This window comes from Amblyomma maculatum, chromosome 5, assembly GCF_055883805.1.
Source record: "Amblyomma maculatum isolate TAMU_Amacu chromosome 5, ASM5588380v1, whole genome shotgun sequence".
Lineage (NCBI taxonomy): Eukaryota > Metazoa > Arthropoda > Arachnida > Ixodida > Ixodidae > Amblyomma > Amblyomma maculatum.
Window position 1 is genome coordinate 106,297,541 of NC_139348.1, and position 25,869 is coordinate 106,323,409.

At 45.2% G+C, this 25,869-nt stretch overlaps 2 protein-coding genes across 3 annotated transcripts in view; both read right to left on the reverse strand.

Annotated features, from left to right (window-relative positions):
- LOC146189138 (mannan-binding lectin serine protease 1-like) overlaps window positions 1-16,934 on the reverse strand; it is a 36,749-nt gene extending 19,815 nt beyond the window's left edge. Inside the window, exons 1-5 of the mRNA XM_084604050.1 lie at window positions 16,667-16,934; window positions 10,209-10,306; window positions 7,394-7,559; window positions 5,684-5,865; window positions 1,587-1,805 (exon numbers count right to left, since the gene is read on the reverse strand). Of these exons, the coding sequence (XP_084460176.1) occupies window positions 1,587-1,805; window positions 5,684-5,865; window positions 7,394-7,559; window positions 10,209-10,306; window positions 16,667-16,827 (826 nt within the window). The 5' untranslated portion in view covers window positions 16,828-16,934. The remainder of the gene's footprint in view (window positions 1-1,586; window positions 1,806-5,683; window positions 5,866-7,393; window positions 7,560-10,208; window positions 10,307-16,666) is intronic.
- Window positions 16,935-21,851: 4,917 nt separating this feature from the next.
- LOC146189139 (mannan-binding lectin serine protease 1-like) overlaps window positions 21,852-25,869 on the reverse strand; it is a 67,166-nt gene continuing 63,148 nt past the window's right edge. For both annotated transcript variants that reach the window (XM_084604052.1, XM_084604051.1), the window contains 2 exons: window positions 25,589-25,856; window positions 21,852-23,185 (listed from right to left, as the gene is read on the reverse strand). In XM_084604052.1, coding sequence (XP_084460178.1) covers window positions 22,967-23,185; window positions 25,589-25,856 — 487 coding nt within the window. In that variant the 3' untranslated portion in view covers window positions 21,852-22,966. The remainder of the gene's footprint in view (window positions 23,186-25,588; window positions 25,857-25,869) is intronic.

Here is a 25,869-nt window from a genome sequence, read left to right on the forward strand (position 1 = left end):
TGATCATAAAGTGATCAGCGCGGCTGCTGGTGCGGTCTTAATTTTTTTATTTTGTTCGGGCTGTTTTGCGTGCTCATGCAGAACGCGTCTTGGGTGAATTAAAGCCATACCCGCGCTATACATATTCGCCTATGGGCGCTACTTTGAGGAGACGCAGCCGCTCTCGTCTCCCTTCATTTTATAACACTACACCTCCACAGCCGGACTCAAGCGCTTAGCAACGCCGCCCCGCGCGCATCGCCGCCTCCGTCGAGTCCTGCAATGCTCTGCTGTACTTCGCGTTGCGCCAGGAGGAAAGATGAGAACGACAGAGATAACAGCGTGCGTCTCCGTTGCTAGGCAACGACCAGGCATGCGCAGAACAGACCCATGTTGCACGTGCTGCAGATAACCTCTCCCGCGGCCGCCTGCGAAGTGGTGATGTGTTTCCTTGACAGCTGCCGCCATCTGTCGCATGCGCCTGTCACGAATATTAACTGCACGTAGCCTCCGAGATCAGCTGCAGCTGCACCGATTGTGGAGACGGAGGCCACCGTGGCGGAGGCCAAGAACTGCGCATGCGCAGCTGTGGTTGGTGTTCGTTTTCAACCAAGGTAGAGGCGCGCATGCGCACAGCGTCCTTGTGAAAAAGGCGGATTTCAGAAAGAGCCTCTAGGAAGTTCCAAAGTATTCTTTGCAGAGTGCTTTTGGTTACCTCATGGTAGGCAGAGCGGCAATTAATGTCATTTAGCTTTAATACGATAATACACAAAGCTACATCCAAATTCCTCCGCCCGTATGTATTGCGACTGGGGATAAAATTTCGCCAAGTGTTGCGGCTGATCATCCGGATAGGAGGTCCAGGTTCCATCATTAAACCACCCGCACGTTGTTGGTTGGTTGGTTGGTTTGGTTGGTTAGTGGGGTTTTAACGTCCCAAAGCGACTCAGGCTATGAGAGACGCCGTAGTGGAGGACTCCGGAAATTTAGACGACCTGGGGTTCTTTAACGTGCACTGACATCGGTCTGGCAAACTGGGCGTCGCACTTGACCCGAAACCACGTTATGACCATCTTGGGATTCAAACTTGTCATTTTGTTACGAATGGATCAGCGGCACAATGCTAGCACGTCGTACAATAGTGCACCTTCGTCAAAGACGCTTTGTTCAGATGATATATACATTTACCTGACCTTTTGCATGCAAACAATCTCTTGTTGAATTTAACTGAATTTATCCTTGTCGAACAGTCTTTTAACATGCACTCTATTACAGAGACCCTAAACAGAGCCTTCAATCTTCGGATATATATAAGTTTAATTCACCATGAGTGCATCAACATGTAATGAAGAAAACCGGCTTTGTAAATGCACGCGTTTGCTTCTACATCAGCTCTAGGATAAATTTTCCTTAAATTTCAAACACGCCGGTATTGATCCCTTAACTCCTTCAGCGCACCTGACCATTGTCCCTAAAATCCCCACTCGCATCGTTTTGTCGAAACCCCGGACATCGCGTGCCTAGTGAGACAAATTATGATCATGGTGATCATCACCGTCACCCCCAACATTTCATCCCCGCAGCTTCTCGGCATGCTGCATACATACCTTCTGTGGGGCCGTCGAAGACATCTACGTAGTCAAAGATACAAAGCTCGTTGAACTCCAGCGCAATGTCTTTGAAACTGAGGATGACGACGCGGCCGGGGTCGACACTGATCAGCGTCCAACAGTTGGCGTCATGAGGATAGTCAGATGGGTATCCGGGACTCGTCAAGTTGCCTTCTTCACCCCTCAGCGTGTCGACACACTCGTCCCCACCGAGCCCTGCGTTATGAAACAATTATATCGTATTTGTATGTAATTTTTTTTAAATAAATAAATAATTTATATAATTTATATATATACGACCATCAATTTGAGGCATTCATAGATGGTAGTATAATGCATGCTTGCCTACAATGGTCATTCGGGAATGGATTATGACACCTGATAAGGACCTCGTGTGACGAAGGTTCGCATGGTATGCGGCCCTCTTACCGGTATGCGAGTGTGAGTGCGTGTGCGTGTGCGTGCGTGCGTATGTATGTGTGTGTGTGTGCGTGCGTGTGTGTGTGTGTGCGTGTGCGTGTGTGCGTGTGTGTGTGTGTGTGTGTGTGTGTGTGTGTGTGTGTGTGTGTGTGTGTGTGTGTGTGTGTGTGTGTGTGTGTGTGTGTGTGTGTGTGTGTGTGTGTGTGTGTGCGTGCGTGCGTGTGTGTGTGTGTGTGTGTGTGTGTGTGTGTGTGTGTGTGTGTGTGTGTGTGTGTGTGTGTGTGTGTGTGTGTGTGTGTGTGTGTGTGTGTGTGTGTGTGTGTGTGTGTGTGTGTGTGTGTGTGTGTGTGTGTGTGTGTGTGTGTGTGTGTGTGTGTGTGTGTGTGTGTGTGTGTGTGTGTGTGTGTGTGTGTGTGTGTGTGTGTGTGTGCGCGCGCGCGCATGTGTGTGTGTGTGTTCAGAATAAATGTTTCAGTTAAAAGTGTTCGACACATGTTTTCCAGATAAACTATACTGTAACTTAATTCCAACAGGACTTGATTTACAGTATATCTAAACTACAGAGGCATGCAGTCTGGATTTTATTTCTACAGGCTCTTGGCGCATCATTTCTGCACAATTTATCACGTTATGACCAAATGTGAAAAACGAAGAGCGCTAAAAAGTAGGGAACTGTATAGGGAATAACTGAAAACTGAGTGGGTTGCTGCACCTTTGAAGAACTATAAAACAGTGCCACAACGACGGACAAGAAAGAAGGGCTCAGTGGTTAGCCAGGGCTTGTCCCTCCCGTTTCGTGTCCACCGTCATAGCACTATTTGTTGTTGTTTTTTTTTAGTTTTTCAAAGCTGCATAGGGAGTAGCAGTATTTTTTTCACTCAACTATAATCAGTTTCATGACAAAATATGTTTTCAATGTTCCATATCCCTACATGTATTACAGCAAGCGGAGTCAATGCTGCGAATGCCCCCTACGGAACACCACAAACCGCTCAAAGTTTTGATGTGATACTTCAAGCAGAACAGCCGGCACAAAAGTGGGTAAGTGCATTCGTGCATAGCGCGAACTTCACCAAGGCAAAAATAGTCCGCAGTAAATGTGGCGATAACAGCTTATACAAAAGGCGTTAAATATATCAAGCAGGGATTTGCTTTTTCTTACACTCAGCCACCTTGGCACGCGAGTTGCGATTTCCACGCAGATATAGAGCGCAGCCTTATTGTTCAAAAGGGTCAAGAACTTGTCACGATAAGGGTGCAAGGATTTCACACTTCTGTCAAATCGAAAGAATTATTTATTTCCGACGGTTGTCTCTAACGGTATGGCGATCGCTGTCTAGTCTTGCCAGGGCCAGCTCGAGGTCTGCCGCACCAGCAGCCCTGCGTCTTCTTTGTCTACTTCCGCGTAGTCCCTTTTTCTTGCCGACACAAACGCACACTCCGTAGACAGAACGGTAGCCTGTTGGGGCGATACCATTTACAAAAAGAAGATTCTACGGGGAAAGCCTTGTGCGGCTAACAAGGGGCGAAATCTGAAGCCGGAACTTGTCCGAAGAACCTGTCCGCAGAACCTTTCCCCATATAGTGTCGATGAAAAGTTCTCAGTCATGTGTCCGCAAGAATAGGGCTGAGCGTGATTGGGGAAAAGCACGAACTTAATTAGGTGTGTTGTTTATCGTAACTTGTATTTGATAACGTGCTCAATTCAACGACATAGGCTCATAACAACGAAGACTTGCAAAACATAATGACTTCAATAATATCATGACACAATATAACAAAGATACGTTCTAAAAATAACCGAGTAGTATATGTTGCTAGTAATTGATCACATCATCAATTCATTATAACCAGTGTCATGACAACTTGCAATAGTTAGAATCGTGAGAAACCCATATGACAAGGGTGAGTCTTGAAAATAAGGGAGTATTATGCCCTAACTAAATTGACGTCATCAACTGAAGTGACATAATCTCATGACAACGATGACTTGCAAAAAATGACGACACCATTGTGCCATGGCAGTCATATGATGTGTGTGTTCCGAAAATAGTCGGCTGGCATGTCATACCTAAAATAGCGATTACATCATCAAGTTACATAACCACGTCAAATGACCAGTATGAAAAATGTGACGGCGTCATTCAATCGCATGACTAGGATGACTAGCAAACGCGATGACGTCAACAAGTTACATGACAAAGTCACATGACAAGGATCACTTGCAAAAAGGGATGACGTCATCAAGTCACATGGCCAGGATGACGTGCCTAGTGTCGCAACAGCGGCAGTAACGTTCAAGCTTTCGCATTTCTCCAGTGCAGGTTCTGCAGAGCTCTGCTATTAAAGAAGCGTTAACTGGTGACTCGGTCTATTATTCCGTTAGCTAGATGTGTAAGCTCTGCAGCAAGCAATGCTAACATATATCATGGTGCAGTTTTCTAAACATGTTTAAATCTTTAGTTATGAGATTTCACACACCTGATGACGTGAAGAGTTATTTATAAGCAAATTGAGATATTTAATTACCACCTTCAAGGGCATGACACGGCAGCGTTACTGTCATTGCGTTTACGACTCCCCTCGCTAATTCTCGTTGGTATACGTGCACATTGATAGTCGGTCTATAACTGATCACTTTATTTTGTGCCTCTATTATCCCACTCGTAATCGCATACAGTCGCAAACCACCACATTACGTGGAAAACAAACCGACCGAGGTATAAAGCCCCATTTTATAAAAAGACACACAAGCGTGTCTACATGAGCCATGAATGAAATGCGGGTAGTTATTTACCCAAATAGTTAGCATTCAAAGTGATCAAAATAACAGAACTTTGAATGCGACCTGTTTACAGTGACGGTTTGATAGCAGATTTTCTTCGCGTAAGTTTTTCCGCAGAAGAAGGCCGTGACCAGAACTCTGCTTTCCATCTGCTGTCGTGTAGCAAAGCTCCCCGCATAGGGAGCTCCAATGAAAGCCCGTACCGATACATATTATCAGTCTTTTTTCTTGAAAACAGCTCCAAACTGGAATGGATTTCCATCCGAAGTGGCAACCATCACCAACTTCAGCCGATACAAAACCGCCATAGAAGATGTTTTGTATTCATATTAAATATCACAGCCCCCCCCCCCCCTCATGTAATGTCCTTGGACCTTTGGTTAATAAATAAATAAAAAAATAAATATAATAGACAGGTTTAGTATGCCGGAGACGTACTGTAGACGTATACCGGTTTGCCCGGCCCCTCCCGCGCATGCGCATTGACAGGTTTGGGGCAAGTGTGGCCGCTACACCTGCGTAGGAGGCATCCGGAAAACCGGTACACGTCAACCATAGTACGTCTCCTGTAAGCTAAATCTCTAATATGCACACCGACAATGAAAACTTTAAACGTACGAGATGAGATTAACAGGCGCTCCTCACGTGCTTCAACCTTCTTGTCGAAAACCCAAATCTTGAAGCAGAGAACAAAACTCGGCTAAACTCGACGCCTACGCATTGAAAGCTTTCTTCCTGGTTTCCTGGATACAACTAAACTTTCCACACCCAGTGGAGCGATGTCCACAGGGACTCCTACCTCTCTGGCTCACTATCACTGTCACGAATGGTCAGTTGGGTTGATAACTTCTTATGCGACATCAGTTTGTTTTTCGTAATCAGAACTAACCTGCGCCTCCGGTGGCCTTGTAAAACTCTAGGACAAATCCCTTCTCCTCGTACGTCTCGTCCGACTTGAATACCAGTGTGACGGCCGTGGAGTTGGTCGCAAGGGTGTAGTTGCTGATCTCGCCACACACTTTGCCCAGGGACGTTTGTCCTGGACCAACGAATACTTCCGCGTTGTCGAACCTGTAGAGTTTTAAAAGATGCGAACTTGTCTCATCTGTTTCTTTTCGTGTAGGCGAAGCGAGCGCCACTGAAATTCATGAATAAAGAAAGCGGTAGAAACAAGATAAACATAAGAGAGGAACTAAAAGCTAATGGTATAATATATCCTCTTTTCGTTATTTCACAAATCAGGTGCTCCAAAAAGTATAACGGAGGACACGATCCTTAAAGAACTTGCACCATATCACGTTCTGCTAGCGCACGTGGATGCATATGCTTCACAGGCATGCACATCTATGCCGCTTGGAGCAGTGCCCGCGCGCAGTCTGGTTATATACAATGGGGTCGATGGGATCGTGTTCCCCAGTTGTCCGGACAGGCTGTGGTTGTTCACAACATGACATCGCTCCTCTTGCTTCGTTTTCTTTATTATTGCCCCACTTTCTTGCACGCTTCTTCTCATTTATCGACTGCGTTTCCCATCTCTACTGCTTTTTTCCTCCTTTTATTGAAGACTGAGAACGAGACGAAAACCCCACAGGAGCATACTATTGCGGCGTTTCAATTACACTTACCCCACAAACATGAAGCGAGACAGCACAAAGAAGCCGACTAGATACACTAGACATACCCTAGATAACCTGACTTCACAGGACATGATAGTTGATGTCACGATATGGTTTCGCTCATACTCAGCGCGACAGTACATAGCATGTGCGACAAACCATGCGGCGGTGTGGTTTTGAAGTGTGTCTTAGCTAGGATCTGTCGTTTTGGTTGCAATATGACGACGTAAGCCATATAGCATTAAAGTCACGCGTTTACATCCAATATAACAAAGCGTGTCCATAGAAACTAAACGACTATCAAAGCATGAAATTTCGAGTCCAATATGAGAACCTATACATTTCTTCCTAAAACTTCTCTCTTTCAAGATTCACACGCATGGTTGTCCATTTTTTTGTTAGACAAGAGAATACGTAACTATGTTCGTGGGAGTGACGGTGCGTCCTCCTAAGGCCAAATACCAATTTCCGAAGCACTGCATTCCAAATTAGCCCAGTACCAAGCAAACAAAAACCGTGTACCTATTTTACTGCCAGTAGCTAGACGGCTGCACTGAAGATCGAACCCAGTACCTACCGAATGGTAGGCGGAAGCACAAATCATTAACGCTAGGCCATCAATGATTAATCGATGATTGCTGTTGCCTTCGCTCTCAAAACGTAGATAGTACGTGAAAATAAGCAGCTATCTTCTAATGCGAAAAAAACAAAACTGCCAATTATGTAACGGCAATAAAGAGGGCAAGCTGTAATTTAAGAAGCAAATTGATTTTCACTGAAATTTACAAGGATATCTAAATGCATACTAAGTGAACTGACACGCATCGATCGTCCGCCTCCTCCATGACATTTGGATAGGTCTATACTTAAAGCTAGTACCATCCGACGAGGTGTACATTATGCATTCGTCGCCTATACTGAAGGCTTAAATACGCACGGCTATGAAGGCTGGATGCAATGAAATAGTGTGTGCGTATACGCACTCGCATTCTGACGACTCTTCGATTTTTACGTCGATGAAACGGAGCTTGATGTCGGCGTCGGCTGTGATGAACCAACGGCAGAACTGGCTGGAGTCGTAGCTCCTCGGGTAGCCCGGTGAATAGATACGCGCCGGCAGTGATAATGCAGTCAGGTTGCCGCCACACTCTGTAGGAACAATTCAGCAAGAAGGAGAAACAACAGATATTCTTCCCATTTAGCAGCTGCTATTACCGTATTGCCTTTTTATTTTTGCTATCGACGTGCACCTATCGATTTTCACTACAAAGGTTAGTGGCATTATCAACGGAAAGCGCGACAAGGAGACCCTCTGGCAAGAGGGGCTTGAGATTGGGCTCGCTGGAAAGGCATAGTTTGAAAGGATGCGTCGCTTAGTCGGACAGGTATGTGTTACAAGGTATGGTATGGACAGGTATGGTATACAAGAGTATAAGAGACGAACAGAGGCGTTAAACGCAAATTGCGCTTAACGTATCTGTCCATCTCTTTAACACATCCCTGTCCGCCTAAGCAGGCCATCTTTCTAAACTAATCACCGGTAGCAGGGCCCGAGAGATTAGCCGAGTCAAACGTTGCTCCAGCCCTTCCACTCCACCTTTAATTCCATCCTTCCGTTCCAGCTAGACGGAATGGTCCACCTCAGGCTAACTTGTTTTTCTTTGCCATGAGAATAAGTTATGCATGAAGTTAAGATCATCATTCTCTAAGCACATCGAAACATGGAAAAAGAAGACTACTTCAAGCACACTTTTGTCACGAAGCATTGTTCGTCAGGGTGCGCCCCAAGCCCCAAAACAGCTTGGGGCGCACCCACACCTTGAAATCGATGTTGTCTCGAACCTGTCTCATGCTTCCTTGCATGGTTATTTTATTAAGTGTTTATAAGCTTGCTTTCTTCGTCCCGCCTCGGTGGTTCAGAAGTTAAGGCGCTCGTCTCCTGAACCCAAGGACACCGGATCAAATCCCTGGCTCGGGGCAGCTTTTCGATGAAGGCAAAAAGAACATCGCCCGTGTGCTGTGCGATGCCAGTGCACGTTAAAGATCCCCAGGTCCCCGAAATTTCCCCGAAAGATCCCCGAAATTTCCGGAGTCCTCAACTACGGCGTCTCTTACAACTCAGTCGCTTTGGAGAAGTTACACCCGATAAAACCAACAAAACCTAAACCAGCTTCCTTGCTTTCTAACCTAAGAGCGCTGGACAAACTGTCACATTGATATTCTTTGTATAGAAAATAACAAGATCTGGAAAAAAGTGCAAAAGAAAGATTACCTCTGCCTGATGAGGTCCAAACGCCCAAACATAATGCTCAGAACAAGCAGCAGAAGCGAGAACGTCACAGTTCTCCCTACACAGATAGCTCATATTCGTATACAATTAAAAAAAAATGGGAGTAAGACGCATACTTTTGCACTGACATAATTGTATACTGAATATTTACAAGGCATAATTAGAATAAGAATTATAAGAAAATGAACACAGCAACAAAACATCAATGACATAAACCTTTTAATTATTCGAACAAGGAGGTAAGTTATAGCCTTCTTTTTAAAGGAACTCTGGGAAAAAACATTTTTTAATAACTTCAGTTGCCTGTGTATATTTATTCAGGAAATTGGGTATTAAAAACGAAAGCATTTCTGTCCGATAGTTAGTCCGGACAAGTGGTACTCGGTGACTTATGTGCCTCAATTTATAAGGCGCATTAATACACGAGTATAACTGCACATGTTTAGTGAGATTAAGTTTGAAATTTTTAAAGACTTAACAAATCAATTTCAACTCAACTAATTTGTTTACTTTTAGCATCCATCAGGGCCTAACACATTCTACTGAAAATAGTAACAGCTATAAATACTAACTTAAAAGCTGCGTCAGTGTCCTAACGTACCACTAAATGCTTCTAAATGATACTCCCCTGCAATAAAACTAAAATAAAATTTCACCAAAGAGCATAGAATGCTAGTATAAAACAGCGACGCCATTACGATACAACGGAATTCCGTTGAGTCTAAACTGCTGATAGCAGCTGTGGCAAGCCACAGTATTTGTAGCAGGACTGAGAGTGGAGCGAGTTGGATATTAGTTCATTTTGGAAATACGGAGCGCACGGACGAGGGCACGTGACAGGGGAGGGCGAGGACAGTGTCTACTTGTCTTTTTCCTTGTACGTGCATGCATGCTCAGTATTTCCAAAATGAAGCCATGGTATATTTTGGACGCGCGTTGACACACGACCGTGTTTTAGGCGTACTAGGCGTTGTCAGAAGTTGACAGCCAAACTTTTCTTCTCTGTTGTGCTATATAACCCATTACGTATTGCCCGTGTGCATTCTCTTCAAGGCGAGAATAATTGGCGTCGATATCCTTGCGAAGTTGGTGTTCTTATGGAGGCTAGAGGCGCCCCACTACACCGCTTAGGAGCGACGGCCTTGAACACTCAATTTTTGACAACAGGCTCTGCACGTTCACTTAAAAGCAATCAGTTCAGTTCAGTCGTTCAGTCGTGTCCCACTCTTCGTGACCCTATGTACCTTATCACGCCACGCTTTCCGGTCTCTCATTATCTTCCTAACATCACATAACTTCATCTGCAGCGCCTCGAGGATGCCATCTAACCACCGCGTTCGCTGCCTACCCCTTCTCCGGCGACCCTCAACCTTTCCCAACATCAAATCTTTCTCCAACGACTCCTCTCTTCTCATTAGATGACCAAAGTAGCTGAGCTTTAACTTTAGAATTTGACCCTCCAATGAGCAGTCAGGGTTTACGGTCGACAATATCGACTCCATACTCACCCCTGAACTCGCGCACTGCAGCTGGTGCGGACAGCGCCCTCTTCTCCCGTAGGATGTGAACCGAGCCGTCCACTGGGTCGATGGACAGCTGTAAACACCTGCACAAGACATCAAGAACGTTTCCGCATACATTCAGAAGATCGAAGAAGTTAGCGACTAACCTAATCAATAATGAACCTAGTCTACATCTCCTGATTCAAAGGCTTTTGGGGAGCATGACGCACTACGTAAAGCGTGATACAATGAACAAAGGTATAAACAGGCCTGCGTTGGTTAACAACCTAGTTCCAGCCCATGCATGTCTGTTACTATCGCCGTCTTCATTTTGCTTCATCTTACACTGTGGTTCATAGTGGTTTACGTCCCAAAGCAACTCAGGCTATGAGAAAGGCCTGTGTTTAAAAAACACTGTGCTTGAGTCCTGCTACCAAAGTACAGCGTGGCTGTTGATGTACAGTCTTTGTTAAAAGTGTAGAGCCCAGGGGGTCTGCTTCGGAGCCACTTCCTGCGGCTTGTAATGACTAATGAGAGTTCCGAACCTCTTGATGGTAAGAATATTTTTCGCCCTACCCTCTACAACGGGAGCAACATCTACAAATGCTGAATCAGAGCCACTACACTGCTCGGAAGCAGACCCCCTGGGCTCTACACTTTTGACAAAGAATGTACGTTCCCCTCCCCGCCTTCGCTGTTGCTTTAGTATTCGCCGCGAGATCGACCTAGAGGTGGCGCCACCGTCACTCCGGTAGTGTGGATCGGCAGCCGGCGGCGCTCGCAGAAACGCACGCTGCGTAGATCTGCTTCCGAGTTTGCGGCGGGTTTGTTGGCGATGAAAACGTGTCTTCTGCAGTAAAAATCCAAGGATTTCGCCAATGCAGCAGAAGAAGAGCGGATTTTAGGAAAACAAAGCACGCAACCACCAGTCTTCTAGATTTACTTTGCACGTTTCTGGCGCTCTACCGCGCTCACGCGCCTAGTGCTTGGGCCTGCCTAATGACAGCTTTGTTTTCCTTATCAGTTTGCACCTGTCTCATGCGGGTGAGACCGGAGAATTTAGTGTGAAGCCCACGCAGATACAAGGTTCGTGCTCTGACCTGCAGTGATTTAGATTGAAGCGAGAAAGCCTGGTTCATTATATCGTACTTGACTCCAGGATTAAGCAGGTTAAATGTAGCATTGGCAGCGCACTGCATGGCGAGTTGCTTTAGACTGAGTGCACATCAACTTTGGCCCAGACAACCACGCATAAGTATTGCCCAAATATGAGATCACGCCGACACTATACAGGAAACCTCACCACACAGGAAAGCTGATTGTTCACGTGTACAGCGCTGAGTGGATTGAATTTGCCGAGATGCTTTTTGCGGCCACTGTCATAGAATGTGATAGTGTATTAATGCATGCGCCACTAACTGTAAATGATTTCCTAAAACCGAGGAAACTATAAGGGATTTCTGATGTGTGTGATGTTAATATATAACGGTAAATTAGTAGTGTAATTATTTTGTTCTGCTATGCGAATAAATTTCACCCCGTTAGAGAACTTTTACACACTTGACAGAATTTACAATAATCAGCGATTAATTTGTGGTAATGTTAATGTGCAAGCTACGAATTACTCGCTGCGAAGACATCGTTACAAACTGCGCATGGGCACTGTCATGTTCTGGGAAGCAATTTTACAGGCTGAAAATTTCTTTATCACTAATTATTTAGCAGTGACTAAATCTTATGCGAAGTAAAATATTAGGGTTGCTTCCAAAACAGATGCCGGATATAAAACTATTCCGAAAGAAATGGAGGTCATCTTATCATGCGACTATAAAAATGTATTTATTCCCGAACTAAACACCGATATTTAATCCCGCATGAAGCTCTTTTACTCCCCCTGTCAGAAATGACAAGTTTTGTCGGAAGACAGCACTTGGACAAAAAGGGATTATAATGATTATAATAGGCTACCAGTAAAGTACATTGATCTAGGTGTATTATGTAATATTCAGGGTAACAATTAGGTGCAGGGAATATGTTTCCCAAACATTCGAGCATTTCTCTAAAGCAAAATATGCTCACTAAAACTTTTACGGATGCACAGAAGCCTTCAACAACAAAAGAAAAGAAATGCATATTGGCCCGGGTTTAACGCATGAAAACGGCATCGGCTATGACGGATGATTGCAGAGGCTGGTTTTCGTGTCGTTTTTTTTTTTTAATTATTAACACCACATTTTGCACGTGGGATTGTTTATTGTGCAGTCAAACCCCACAGCAGAGGAATGCCTTTCGAAACGGTTGTGATTAAATCCCCCGTTCTCGAAATCAGCAGTCGAGCGCCCTTACCATTGAGACACCGCGACAGAGGTTTAAAAGCAAAAAAAAAAAAAAACACACACACACACAGTACTCACACAACTCTATCGTGCATACAGACGGCATAGCAGGCATAGAGTGGTCTGTTCAAACTGCATTCTGCTATATATAGCAGAATACCGCAGCTACTAAAACATATGCCACCGCAGACTGCTTCATATATGAAGCAGTCTGCGGTGGCATATGTTTTAGTAGCTGCGGTATTCCAAACAGAAACGGGAATATGAGATTTCTGAGCGTTTGCATTAACTTTTATTGACGGCAACGACCTGTTTTGCTTTGACACGGCGGTAACGACAGTACCACTTCGTTTGAGACATTGCATGTCAAAGGATCTCAAGCGCCGAAGACTGCGATGGATGATGTCCTTATCCAAGAATGACATGCTCGATACGGACAAGTATATATTTTTTTTTAATGAAGCGTGGGGTTATAGACTGTTCATATTTATTTTGCAAGAGGCATATAGGTAAGCAAAAGCGCACAGGAACCCTTAAACAAACAAAACACTCCTGTACACGCCGCATGCGCGTGCTTAAATCTCTGCGGGCTGGCACGCGACGCGAAAACGCATCCACACTGAGTAGGTTTCGCCGCTGAGCCGCAAGGTGGCAACTCTGCTCGATCTCGAGGCCAATAGCTTATTGGTTGTTAATGAAGGGGTGCCTCCCAGAGAACCATAATAAAAAAGGCCGCTGAAATAGGATATTTTCAGTACATTTCCTTCAAAAACACATGGATAGGACGTGTGTAGAGAATGATTAGATATATGGTACATAAACTCGAAACCGTTACTGAAATTCTTACTGCATGCTTGTAAGGCATTATGAATAGAAATTTTTGACATTTCTCGGGAACATAGAAAGATATCTTCGGGTTTTCTTTGCCTACGTTTACGCTCGAGAGGAGGAGAGGTGCCGAGAGAAAGAGGTTGTGTCTTCATAATGCGACTTAAGTTTACTCATGCAAAGAAGCATTCAAAATTGCTAGTTCTGTATATTTATCAGAAGTTATTGGAAATACTTAAAAAATAAAAGTAACATATACGATGATTTACAAACGCCAGAGGTGGTTTCATTTGTTCTTCATGGGAGGTCTTCATGAAACGTCGAAAACAAAGATGCAGTTCGCAACGCTGACCATGGACGGGCTTGTACTCTCACCCTTTCAGCTTCAAATTATTTACTAACGCGCTTTGAGTAAATATATAATTCTCTTTTTAAAGATGAGTAAGGTATCTATTTTTGTCGTGTTTGAAGAGTATGTGAGCTCTGGCTGGCTGATTTCGTAGTACGTGTATGAGTTTGAGCTCGTTCACGCAAAAGCCAGCATGCTCTTGCGTTTGGAAGCGATCGCGTTTCCGAATTTTCGTTTCAGGATTACTTCTCTGTATGCTTTAAACGTCAAACGAGGTCATGATTCGCAACAAAGAAAATAATAGCTATATTACAGAAAAACTGTCATTTACGATTCTCCATGGGGTCAGGCTACAGGACGCGCTTAACCAAATAGTACCAGAGAGATGGTCTGCTAAAAGTGATTATCAATACTATTATGGCAGCAAGAACTGTCAGATAAGCAGACAGACGCTCGTGGTATCCTGACCAACAAAGCCCATCTTTAATCTTTCGCCATCAAATATACATATATATATATATATATATATATATATATATATATATATATATATATATATATATATATATATATATATACAGCCAGAACGGTCACATGACTTCTGTGAGAGCTGGGTGAGGGAAAGGAAAGGGAAAGGACGGGCGCGCACAGTGCGTCTCAAGATGACGCCACAAGAAAAACTGAGTTCAGACTCTGAATTATCATATAAAATTATAAAAAAGAAATGGTACTACGATATTTACCAATGTTTCTGCTGTAGACATTCGATCGCTTATTAGTGGCCTCTTTCCATTTAACAGAGCGAGTTTCCAATGTTTTCAAATCATCCGTCAATCTCCTGTTTGGGACCAGAAATCGGGATATTAATGAAAGGGCTGAAATGGTAAATTGGGGAATAAATGATTGTGGAAAAAAAAAGAGCTTGAAATTTCGGAGAAAATAAAATCAAGAATGAATAGTTAAAAACAGTTAGTTCCATTGCGAAGGTAAGATGAACAATAGTTTCTCGGGGGAATATTGCGGGAACAGGGTGGCCTACGCCTGGCATTAGCCTGTTAATTGTGAAATATGGGAGAGATATTTGGACCGAAGTGGGCATGAGCAGTGCTACTGTTGTTGCTCCTGATGATCATGATGGTGATGATGACTATGATGCTGATGATGCTGCTGATGATGATGATGATGATGATAAATACTGTCGCTTGAAGAATTGAGACAAAGCAACTCTTGCAAAATACAATGCGCAAAATCCAAAGCAAAAACCATGCGATAGGGCTGAGGCACTCGCACAACCGTCGGCAGAAGAACAGTCTTCACGCTTTGACCATGACGCTCTAGCACTATCTCGGAAATGCGAGAAGCGAACGAGGAACTTCTCGCGCGCTGAGATTGAGACAGCGGTATACGTTACGCGCGTTCACCGGACGGCAGCAACAAATCGTCGTTGACCCGTAGATCGACGGACAACGCATATAACGCGCAGTTTGTCCACGCAGACTCTCGACGGTAAAAATGTTAGAACTCACCATTACTGAATTTAAGCCTATCTCCTTGCGGTTTTTGGCCGAAGCGTCAGAATATTAGAGTTTCCCTGCTATGATTCCATAGCGTTTCGCTATTTGAAAATTCGTTGGTAATAAAATAGCGTTGGAACTTGAGTCAAGTGTCAAGATTTTCTTCCTTTAAAAATAATTCAGCGCGACTTTAATTTCTTCCTTCTTTCCTATTGGATTTTGTTAAATTTGAATCATGTATGGTTTATCAAGTTTAAGATCCCGTGGCTATAAAGGCTATGAGAAACGGTGTAGGTGAGGTCTCTATATAATATCGGGAGATTCTTTAACGCGCACCAGCATCGCACACTGCACAGGTACCTAGAGTTTCGCTCGCCTCAGTCGACACGCGGCCACCACTGCCAAAGCCGACCCTGGGTTCCCGGGCTCATAGCTGGGCCTCCTGGACACAGTCACTGCAGCAAGGCTAAACTGAAACATGTCCCATTTTACTGCCTTTACTGCACTTTACTAGCTGCTACCAAGTTGTTTTGAGCGCTGTAATGACAAATAAAAAAGCTAATTTCAGCGCTCTTAAGTGTTTTCCAAGTGCACCTTGATAACATTACATGATTGCCGTTCTCTATTTTCACTTGCTTTTTGGCCTTATCCTTACATTCGGAGTGTAAACTGCTAAGCCAGTGGGTAGTACAGATTTTAGGCACACAAACTGTACACCAACGATATTGCACGTGTGGCTGCTCTGCTTAGTCTTGCGTTCATTTTTGTTTATATTTTTCTTCACGTCGCACCTGGCTCCCCCGCTATACCTAAGCTCCAGACCTTGTAAATTACTGACTTCTTCGCTTCCCTGCGCAGTGACGTATATATGCCTTAGTTCTCCTTTCCTCTGGAGCGTTTCTGAGAAAGCGATTCGGACAATGGGGCGGAACTACAGAGCATGAAAATACTTTGCTGCATGAATCACACAATTTATAAACAATTCCCTTCGTCTCTCATTGGGCAGAGCTTTGCAGCCTTTTCGTTTTATATTATTACGTTTCACGCGCAACTTAAGAGAGGAAAATACTCATGCGTCCTAAGTTGCCGCTGTTGGATTTCAAGGAAAGATGTATTGTTTTGTTGTTTTTTGCTTGTTTTTTCATCTGTCACATAAGCTGGTCAGCTACTATATATCGAAGAATCCAAGTGAGGAGTATCTAGGAGATAATGGCGCAATTACTTCCATTTTTCTGCAAATTATGCTGCACATGACTAGTTCGTTTTGGAGCGTCTAAGTCCGCCTTACAACTCATTCTTTTCGCAATATAGCACGTTATTGCCTCACATACCAATTAACGCATTGAATGCTACATTCCTTATTGCCAGTGAGTGTCGTTATATAAAATGTCAAGAATAGTGATCTTCAAACAACGTGGTCGCTTACGCAGTACTTACGAAACTTCCGCTGTCAAACCCAGAACAGTAACAGCGAGCACCGCTGTTCTAAACAGCAAGTTGCCGGCGCTCGTGCATTGTCTCCGGCCAAACACTCGATGCTTTTCATTGTCTTCCGGCTTGAAGATGATGTCCAAAAGGTCTCGCACCGTATCCCGCATTGCACACTGGAACTGCCCGAGCCGAGTAGGACTTCTACAGGGTGCCTGGTGAACTTCTCGACCAACGCGCCTTCCACAATTACACAATTAACGAAGAGCTGCAACTTCTTTCGTATCTTATGTGAGACTACGGCAGCGGCGCTGGGCGAGCGTCCTATCTAGCCGGCAGCGCCGTTATCAAACCCACGAGGGCTCGTCGGCAGAGTGGTGTGCCCCGCCAGCCAGTGGCCGTCGACAAACCCGCTTTCGGGACTTCCCCGTTTCTTCGGAGAGGTGCGATGAGGTGCGCCGTACAGTGCCGGCAGCGTGCGAAATGCATCTGGTTAAGAATGATATGGTGCCATATGAAATAAGAGAAGCACAACTTTATTTTCGAAAGGTAATAGTGCACTGCCCCTGCAGCTGAAAACCTTACGACCCCAGTGTGTTCGATGAAAAACCCAGGGCTGATATCGTCTGTTTTCCTGGGTGGCTAAGGAAGCCGCAGGTATAGGCCACTACGTCTTGCGCTTTAAGCGAGAAAGATACAATTTTTTTTCTCTGCGGGACAGTCCCAGCATTACTCATTTTGTGCGTTTGGGGTCACGATGTAATAACGACCAGATAATATTCGGTTTCTTAGGGCTCAATGCATTGCCCAGGCCCCTTGCGAAGCCGGAATTCCAAGAAACCACGCCGTTGAAGCTAATATTGGATCATATACCGACCGAGCGGCAGCCACAGACATAATTTCTGGCCCACTCAATCTCATCTTCGCCTACATCTTAGAGCAAGCACTATAATATGGGCCTCAGAACTCACCTTCCGTTACACATCCCAGAGTAACTAAGGAATAGGATCATAGTTGGCGCAAGAATACCATCTCCAGTTCCTCCACAAACTCTCATTTTACTTCAATAAAACTTCGGTTGGGAATAGTTGGTTCATGATTTTCTACGGAACTGAAGAGCGCAAACAGAAGACAATCCACAGAGAAGAGAACGCAAGGACTACTTTCGTCGTGACCTTTCTGTGGTGCAATGTCCTCTCAGAAATCCTTGTGGGAAACAGGCTATCACGGAACCTTGTAGCTATTGCCGCAGCCGATTACTCCGCGCGTATTACTGCCACTCTCTCAAACTATGCATTACATGTCAACGTCTTTATCTGCTTCCACCCGTGTGTAATGAATGCAAACATATCGCCATCTCATGGACCTCTTAATTGCGCTGAGGACCGTAGTACGACTGGTTTTCGCACCCCCCGCGCGGGTGCTGGAGGCCCGCACGGATAAGACCATAGACATGCTACCGACTCCAGTGTTCGCAAAAAAAGTAGTCTGAACCATGACCGGACTATCGAGCGGCGGCGTGCCGCCGCCGCCACCGCTCGAGTCTGTTTATCGCTGAACTTAACTTTCATGGCGACCGGATTACATCTATTGGCTGCTTATAGGTTACGTCTTAGGCCCTTGCTTCTCAATCTTGCAGGCACAAACATGGCCGCCAGCGGTGCCATGTGAAGCGAGCAGTGAAGCCTAATTGTTGATAATACGTTGTTAATACGTTGTTATTACGTAGTTAATATGTTGTTAATACATTGTTAATACGATGTTAATGTTTTGTTAATACGAGTACTGCTAACGACTGCGAACTCCGGTGCGTGCAGCAGCGACAAGCCACACCCTCTGTGCTGTGTTTGCGATCCTCTGCGCTCAGCTGACCGAGCGGTCTTCAAACCGACGAGGTTTACGTGCTAGCTGTATCGCGAAGTGTCTATTTAGAGCCTTCTGTGATAGCGGCAAATTTTCACTTCACGGGTGGCAGCGAGTAATTACAGTTGTTCACGGTAAATATCCTGCGCAGACAAGACCTCCGAACAAACACATCGACAATTAAGTGCCCATGGATATGTTCCCATGGCATTTATGATTGGAGCGAGTGATTTTCTGTCATGTCAGCGGTGCATTTCATGCGAATTTTGCTTGCAATGGCTGTTTCGATAACAGGGGGCAAAAACCCGCCAAGAGGGAATGAAGAGAAGCCCGGCAAAATCATTTCGTTTCGATCGCAATAACCCTCACAAAATTAGTATTTTCAAAATATTTGAGCGGACATGATTTCCAGGGGCGATCTCTGACGGTCACTATGTCGAAAATATTTGTGAACAGAAGGTAGTTGGTGGAATTGCTCAAACGGCGCCGCATCTGTCATCACTGTGAAACTTCCGGCATCTTCGGCTGACGGCACTTGAGGAGTTTTCTGCACACTAGTGCTGTGAGACATGCCCAGCTGGCCGCCACCTGTTTCCATACGACCGGCTGAGGTCAGAAGGAAATGTGTCCGCGGCACCATGTCCCCGTTAATGCCGACGAGTTGGAGCGATCAGGTGGAACCGTGGAATGTGAAGCTGGCCCTAAGCACAACGCGCGTAGCAAACGGCACCAGCAGATGATGATGGCGACTACGAGTATTTCGCTCGGTGATGTCAAGATATATTTTTCAATTAAGCAACTAAAGCGAGACCGTTTAAGGAAATGTTGAATATGAAGCGCTACGACTGATTTATTTGCGTTGCATTCTCGCAGTCATTCGCCGACGACTCATATGTCTTCAAGGGTTGAGTTAGGATGTTTTGACCTACCTTAGCTGATGCATGAAACAACTGAGGTGTAAGGTCTGAAACGTCCCCTTTTCGGCAACCAATATCAGGTGAATAATTTGTAAATAAATATTTGAAGAGGCTTAACCCCGTTGCGCCAATGGCAGTCTACTGAGCAGCACCGGCTTGGCTCATAGTTTGGGTCAAGTTCAAAGGTTAAATCATACGTCAATTCAAAGTCTAAGGTTTGTACGGTGATGGTAAGGCATTAGTCAGTGTTCAGCTAAGCTGTGCCAGCCTTATTTCGTGATGCCAACTGGTTGTGACGTCACGAAACGGCTTAGTCGATCAGTGACGTGACACTGCCCGAACTGACATTTCATCAACCAATCTGTCACTGCATTAATCAATCAATCTTTATGTCAGTTTGTACATTCAAACTGGGGATACTGAGATAAAAGCAGTGAATTGTACATTCCGACTCGTTCGTAACAGCATCATGCCATTTGGTCTCGAGACTTCACACATCCCGCCGACCAATTAGTGCCTGGCCTTGTCACCTGCTAGTTACCAGCAGCCAAATACATTCTCGTGATTTCAGCTCGCACATGAGACACCACAAACGGGAGGTGCTAGAGCCCCGGTGTTTGCCTTTCCTTTGTGACTGTTGCTACTGGCTTCCCTTCGTAAGTCTGTAAGGTCACATTACAGCGACGTTGATGTATGAACACACTTTGACCGTGAGAATGCCTTCCTAAGCGCAATTTTGATTGGATGTGCTTAGCTAAGCCTAGTGAATATTAATAACCCTATTTAGTGCCAAAGCACTTCTAAATTATTCATAGCTAAAACTGTCATTTTGGTTTTTCTGGGCGCGCCAAGGAACGCCACGCGACATGAGCGATGGTGTACCGCACAAACTCCCACTTGCCGGAGTAAGCGTGACAGACACTGCGCCTTACCTTTCGTGTAAACCAATTATAATTATATGTAGCACTGCAACGAATGCCGATAAGAGGCTAATGATGGGAGGCAAATTATAGGATAGGAAGGGTAGACTTTCGCCATTCTCCTCTTAAGAGATATCTAAGAGACCCTTAATTTTTGAAGAAGGAGGTCACGAGGTGGACAAGACAGCAGTGGAGGAAAATGGTAGGCAGGCAAATGGAAGGGCTGTGTGCCATTGTGTCAAGCAATGTTTTATATTTGTGGAGATATGTACCGTTACGAATAAAGTTTGACAGGTGTGTGAAAAAGCAGCTGCAGGTGTGCGAAGTAGAAGCGAAACAGCAGCATCAGAAGCGACCACCGCCGGCTCGAGGTGCACGGCGTCGGCTCCTCACGTTGCATCTGAGGCCAAATCTGATCCGCGCAGGGCCCGGAGGGCATAAGAGGTCCCTTCTCGGTAGGCCAATAAATTTTCATTCATTCATTCATTCTTTCACTCATTTATTTGGCCCGCCGATGACCTTGGCTCCTGATAGGTCCGCAAAGCTTGCGCTTTAAGAATAACTAAGTTCTTCCCGGTCCATAATGAAACCCACAGCGAAATGACTGAGAGACAGACCACGCGCGCAAAAAAAAATAATGAAAAAACTTTATTTTATGGCATGACAAACACGGGCACAGGAACTACGGGGTACTCTCACAGCTGTCACAATTGGTACACGTCGAATGAAAATAAAAATGTATGGGTGTAGACATACATGGTATAAAAAACGCGAAGGAATGGAGGAAGTTCAAATACTGTGAAGCTTCCTGCTCACGATAAATACTGACTGCAGTAGTCACTGGAAGGGCCCCCGCTTCTGCTAGCAGTGAAAGAAAGCACCCACGCTCGTACGTCGAATATTCGTCATGGACGACTTGAACCTTATACGTCCACATTAATCTGTTTCATGCACTTCTCTCCACTATTTGAAGAGGCTGTAACGTGTAGCACGAAGGAAATTGAGTTCTTGATATCCCTAAAACCTTTATCAGGCAGAATCATTCTTCGTAACCGTACTTATGCACGGCTATTGAGACGTATTCAGTTCTATTGAGACGTTAGGTATGATGCTATAACGCTTCTCATTGTAGCGAGTGAACTGGGCGCTGCTGCCCAAAACACTCGGACGTTTTCCAGTTTGACGCTCTGGAATCTGCGCGACCGAAAGCTGCTACGCTCTTTTCCGCAGCGTCACAACGTAAGCGACCAGGCTGGTGTAAAATGCTTTGTAGTTACTTAATCAAGTACATCGTGACTGCACTGAACAGGCGCTGAATTCTCGAGCGTACGTAGTGAACCCTATGGATAAATACTGGCATGAGGCGTTCGTGTATGTATATAAATATGCGTCTTCGGCTCACTTGGGTCATTCCATTAAGTGCGCAGGAACGATGGCAGCGCCCTATGTTCCATCGAAGCAAATGCAGTAGTGCACTCTAGAAACGGCACATGCATTCGCCGCCTTATAGTAGAAACCGAGGAATGTTGAGCACAATGTTTGACGTTGCTTTCATAGGTTGAAGACGTATTTTCTCGGAGTCGTACGGTTAGCCACAGCCAACTTTGCCTTGCTCTTTAGAGCAAGCTATAAATATCTTGGTTCTGCGACCAAAAAAAGATTATCTGGGGGCACAAAAATGCTGAAAAATCCTCAGCCCCTACGACGATGACTCATAAAATCGATAGACGTCACATGGCGCTTTTTTGCATTCTCATGTCATGGCTACAATGAACGATTAAAATCAAAAGACCCATATGCAATGTCTCTGTTCGTGGATTATCTCCAGTGACATTGCTCCTAAACAGTCGTTCGATCACCTATCCCATCACTTCCACATAGCTGCCATTCTGATAATTCCGCGTTTTAGTCAACAAAACGCGAATAATGGTACAACGTTGTTATAAAGCCTGGCTGACTACAGCTCGCTCAAACCTTTACTCCAATGCCCTAAATCAGCGAGAACATGTATTTGCCAGGTTTCCTCAATCGAAGGAACGCGTCATAGCTTCGTTCCGAGGCACCGATGCCTTATATTCGAATCCTTGACCTTTCCTGTGCTGTCTGATGTATTCGAACTCAACCTTCAAGGCAAAACAGCAATGCTTCGTTTGCGCTTAACTCTTTAAGCTCTTCCACACGTTTTGCTTTTACAGCGCCTATATCAACATATATGTCTCTTTTGAAAGGTCATTTTCAACTCTTTGGCATCGGTCCAGTCCTCCCATCTCCTTCTGACTTCACTTTCTCTAACAAAACTTCGAAATCCACCATTGAGCTTATATAGACCACTATCTTCAGCGCAGATTCCTGTGGCCGCTCGAAAGGCCTCCGTTTAAGCCCGTTCGCTGAGCGTAAGGAACGCGTGTGCTTCGCTCAAAATGGAGCTGTTCCAGTGAAGGCCTCAAAACGAGGCACGGCCTCGCGATGACTCACAACACGAACAGTTCGTGCCGGTGGCAACAATGCCGTCAGGCTCGCGCATCAAAAAACACCTGGCCCACGTTGAAAATAAGTCCTAAGCCGGCCTCTTTCTTCCGAAAAGAGGCAGCGCGATGCGATGCACGCCACTAGTAGAGGATCTTCTCCTTGATCCAGCTGTGGTAGTTGCTGACCTTGGCGTAGTAACCATAGTGGTCCTTACGTCCACAGCCGACGCCCCAGCTCACAATTCCAATGAGGTACCAGCGGTTCTTTCTTTGAACAACGAAAGGACCACCGCTGTCACCCTTGCAAGCATCCCCCACGATCTCCTGCTTGTATCCCGCACAGAACATGTTCCTCGTCACCTGCAACAAGAAAGAAGTCAGGAGCGCTTTAATCACACGCGTTTGGCAGGAAACGTGCACAAAAGATATGCGTATTAGAACCGCGTGAAAACGCAGCAACAGAGGAAGTGAGGTATGCACCCCCAAACGATAACTGTCAACTGCATCCTTTCTTTCTGAGATCGAAAATGAACCTGAAAGAAGGCAGCACCAGCATCAAGCGAGAGCGTGATACAAGGCAGTAGAGCCCAGTTAGTCCAAAAGCAAAAATTATTGGTAGCCGCTGCTAGTCAGAGCTAGTGTTGTGCACATCGGCCTCCTGCCGTACATTGCTTTCATTATTCTATATGTATAACCATATGATCCCACCTACCCAGCTCCAAATTATAGTACATGCGCCGAAGAGACTGCATTATTGTATCGCACATTTGTAACGTCGATGTACGCTTGTTCTGGCAGCCAGCTGACATGGTTATCCAGTTAATGGGGAGAAAGATAAGGGAGAGAACACTTCATCCACATGCTTGCCGCACGGGAACGTTCATGCTATCTGAGACGGTAGATTTCGCAGACAACAAATAATCAAATTTTCTTGCCCGTTAACAGCAAGAAAGCAGTGCTGGAGATTGCTGGCATCTATGGACATTTGCCAGCTAAGGACCGTTGCCTTAGAGCGCACCTCAGCTCTTTGCATTGCAACTCCCAAGGTCATTCCTTTGCGCGTTTGACCTTGAGCCGTCGGAGCGGGTCTAGAGCGAGTGCTCCTGCTTATGCCACTGCCCGCTTCTTTGTCTTCCTCCTCTGTAACGCTACCAGGGGCCACCAACCGATCGTCCCGATCGTGGACACGAAAGCTCTCCGCGTGATACACGTGACTATGCGGAGGGTTTAACAACTGCTTCGCCGGCGCTTGGTTAGTCAGTCTCGTCAGGAATGAGGTGCATGACGGTCGGAGTGCGTCAGCGCTTCGGTGCAGGCTGAGTCTGATCATGCAGCCGTGTAGTTTGCGAGAAGCAGCAGCAGAACAAAGAAAGGTATTTAATTATCACCGCTTGTGCACCTCACCTTTTGTATGCCCAGTGAGTCCTATTTAGCATTTTATCGCGGCTTATCCGACATGCGTTTTCCTCCATCACAGAACATATCAGGGATAGCAGCCGCAAACATTTCCTACCACACCCCAATATATTTGTTCATACAGCCTCTCAAGATGACATGAGGTACCACGCATTGCATTTCTTCTCCTGGTTTCCTCGTAACGACAAACATTAGCTGAAAACGACTTTCCCTTCAAGTAATAACATACAAAGCGTTGTGCATCGCAGCCAATTACACTTTAAGCAGCGTGCAAAAGCCAATGATTACTCAGCGTGTGTACAAATACAATTCTAACCCGTCAGTCACACCCTTTGGATACAGTCCAGCTCGGATTCATCTCATTTAGTCGGTAGTATAAAAAATTCCCATTCCAACACACAGATGATGCAACCCTAAAACATAAATTATTTGGAACCTCAAACATGACCACCGTTGTAATTCGCGCGACATGAGACCTCAAGCGCCATTGGGCCATTACGGCCGTTCGAAGTGATCTGGCAGGATCACGACGTTCTCTAACTTTAGTGTGCTAAGATATGCGCTACTAGTAACACCCAAGTCAGGCCCCAGAATTGCGTGTGCCGCTGCTCCGATTGGCTCAGCTGTTTCATTACGTCAGAACCACACGGCCTCATACGGATAATTCAAATTAAGGCCAGCTTAGCTGGGCCTGAGACTAACAGTCTGAATTTAGCCGTAACTAATATATCGCCGCACGCTTCCGAAAGCCAAGCATTAGCTTTGATTCATAAGTATTTACCCTGGCGAAGTCATGATTGTCTTGCAAATAAATTTTACAAAGATATGAAGAGGCGTACGTACTTTTTCCATGAAATGATTGAGCAATTCCGAACTGATGAACTCAGCTATACGCAATATGGTTCATGTTTTAAATTTGCCAAAATAGAGTGTGTTGCCAATACGTACGCCGTTCTAACCGTCACACTGACCATAAGTCCATCTTGTTAAATTTCAAAGTACATGATTTTTCCATAAATGATGTGTAGATACTGAACAAATATATCTTGTTCATTACAGTGAAAAAAAAAAAACAAAGCTAAACCATGAGTCCAACCACAACTCGTCACACTGTCGTTGCATAACCGCGTTAAGCTGTTGCCTTTTCCTTTTTTTTTTTTTGCCCACAAGCTACACAGATGGGATTTTACTCCCAGGAATTCCTGTAGACCATTGGCCTCTATATAGATCCTCTTTCGGATATAGGTTTCATTGGCCGTTTTGATTATTTTAGTATGCGAGTCTGGCAATATCCTGAAATATCCTGTCACTAAATGTAACGTTCATTCGAGAAGCAAGCGAGCATACCGGGTACTGCGTAGACGCCTGGCAGGTCTTGTGGTCGATAATGGGTAGCCTGATCTCCTGCAGGAACCGGGGCAGCGTGTTGACGCTCTCAGTCAACTGCCCCCATCCGGTGACCGTGCCCAGCTGCACATCCCCCGAGCTGAAGTATTCGCGCTCGATGATGGCACTTTCGCCCAAGCACACAGGCAGTATGTAGTCCGTGAAAGTAACGCGGTCCGCCAGTTGCACTAGGGCGATGTCGTTGTCGAAAGTGTTCACGTTGAAGTTCCTGCAAAATGGCA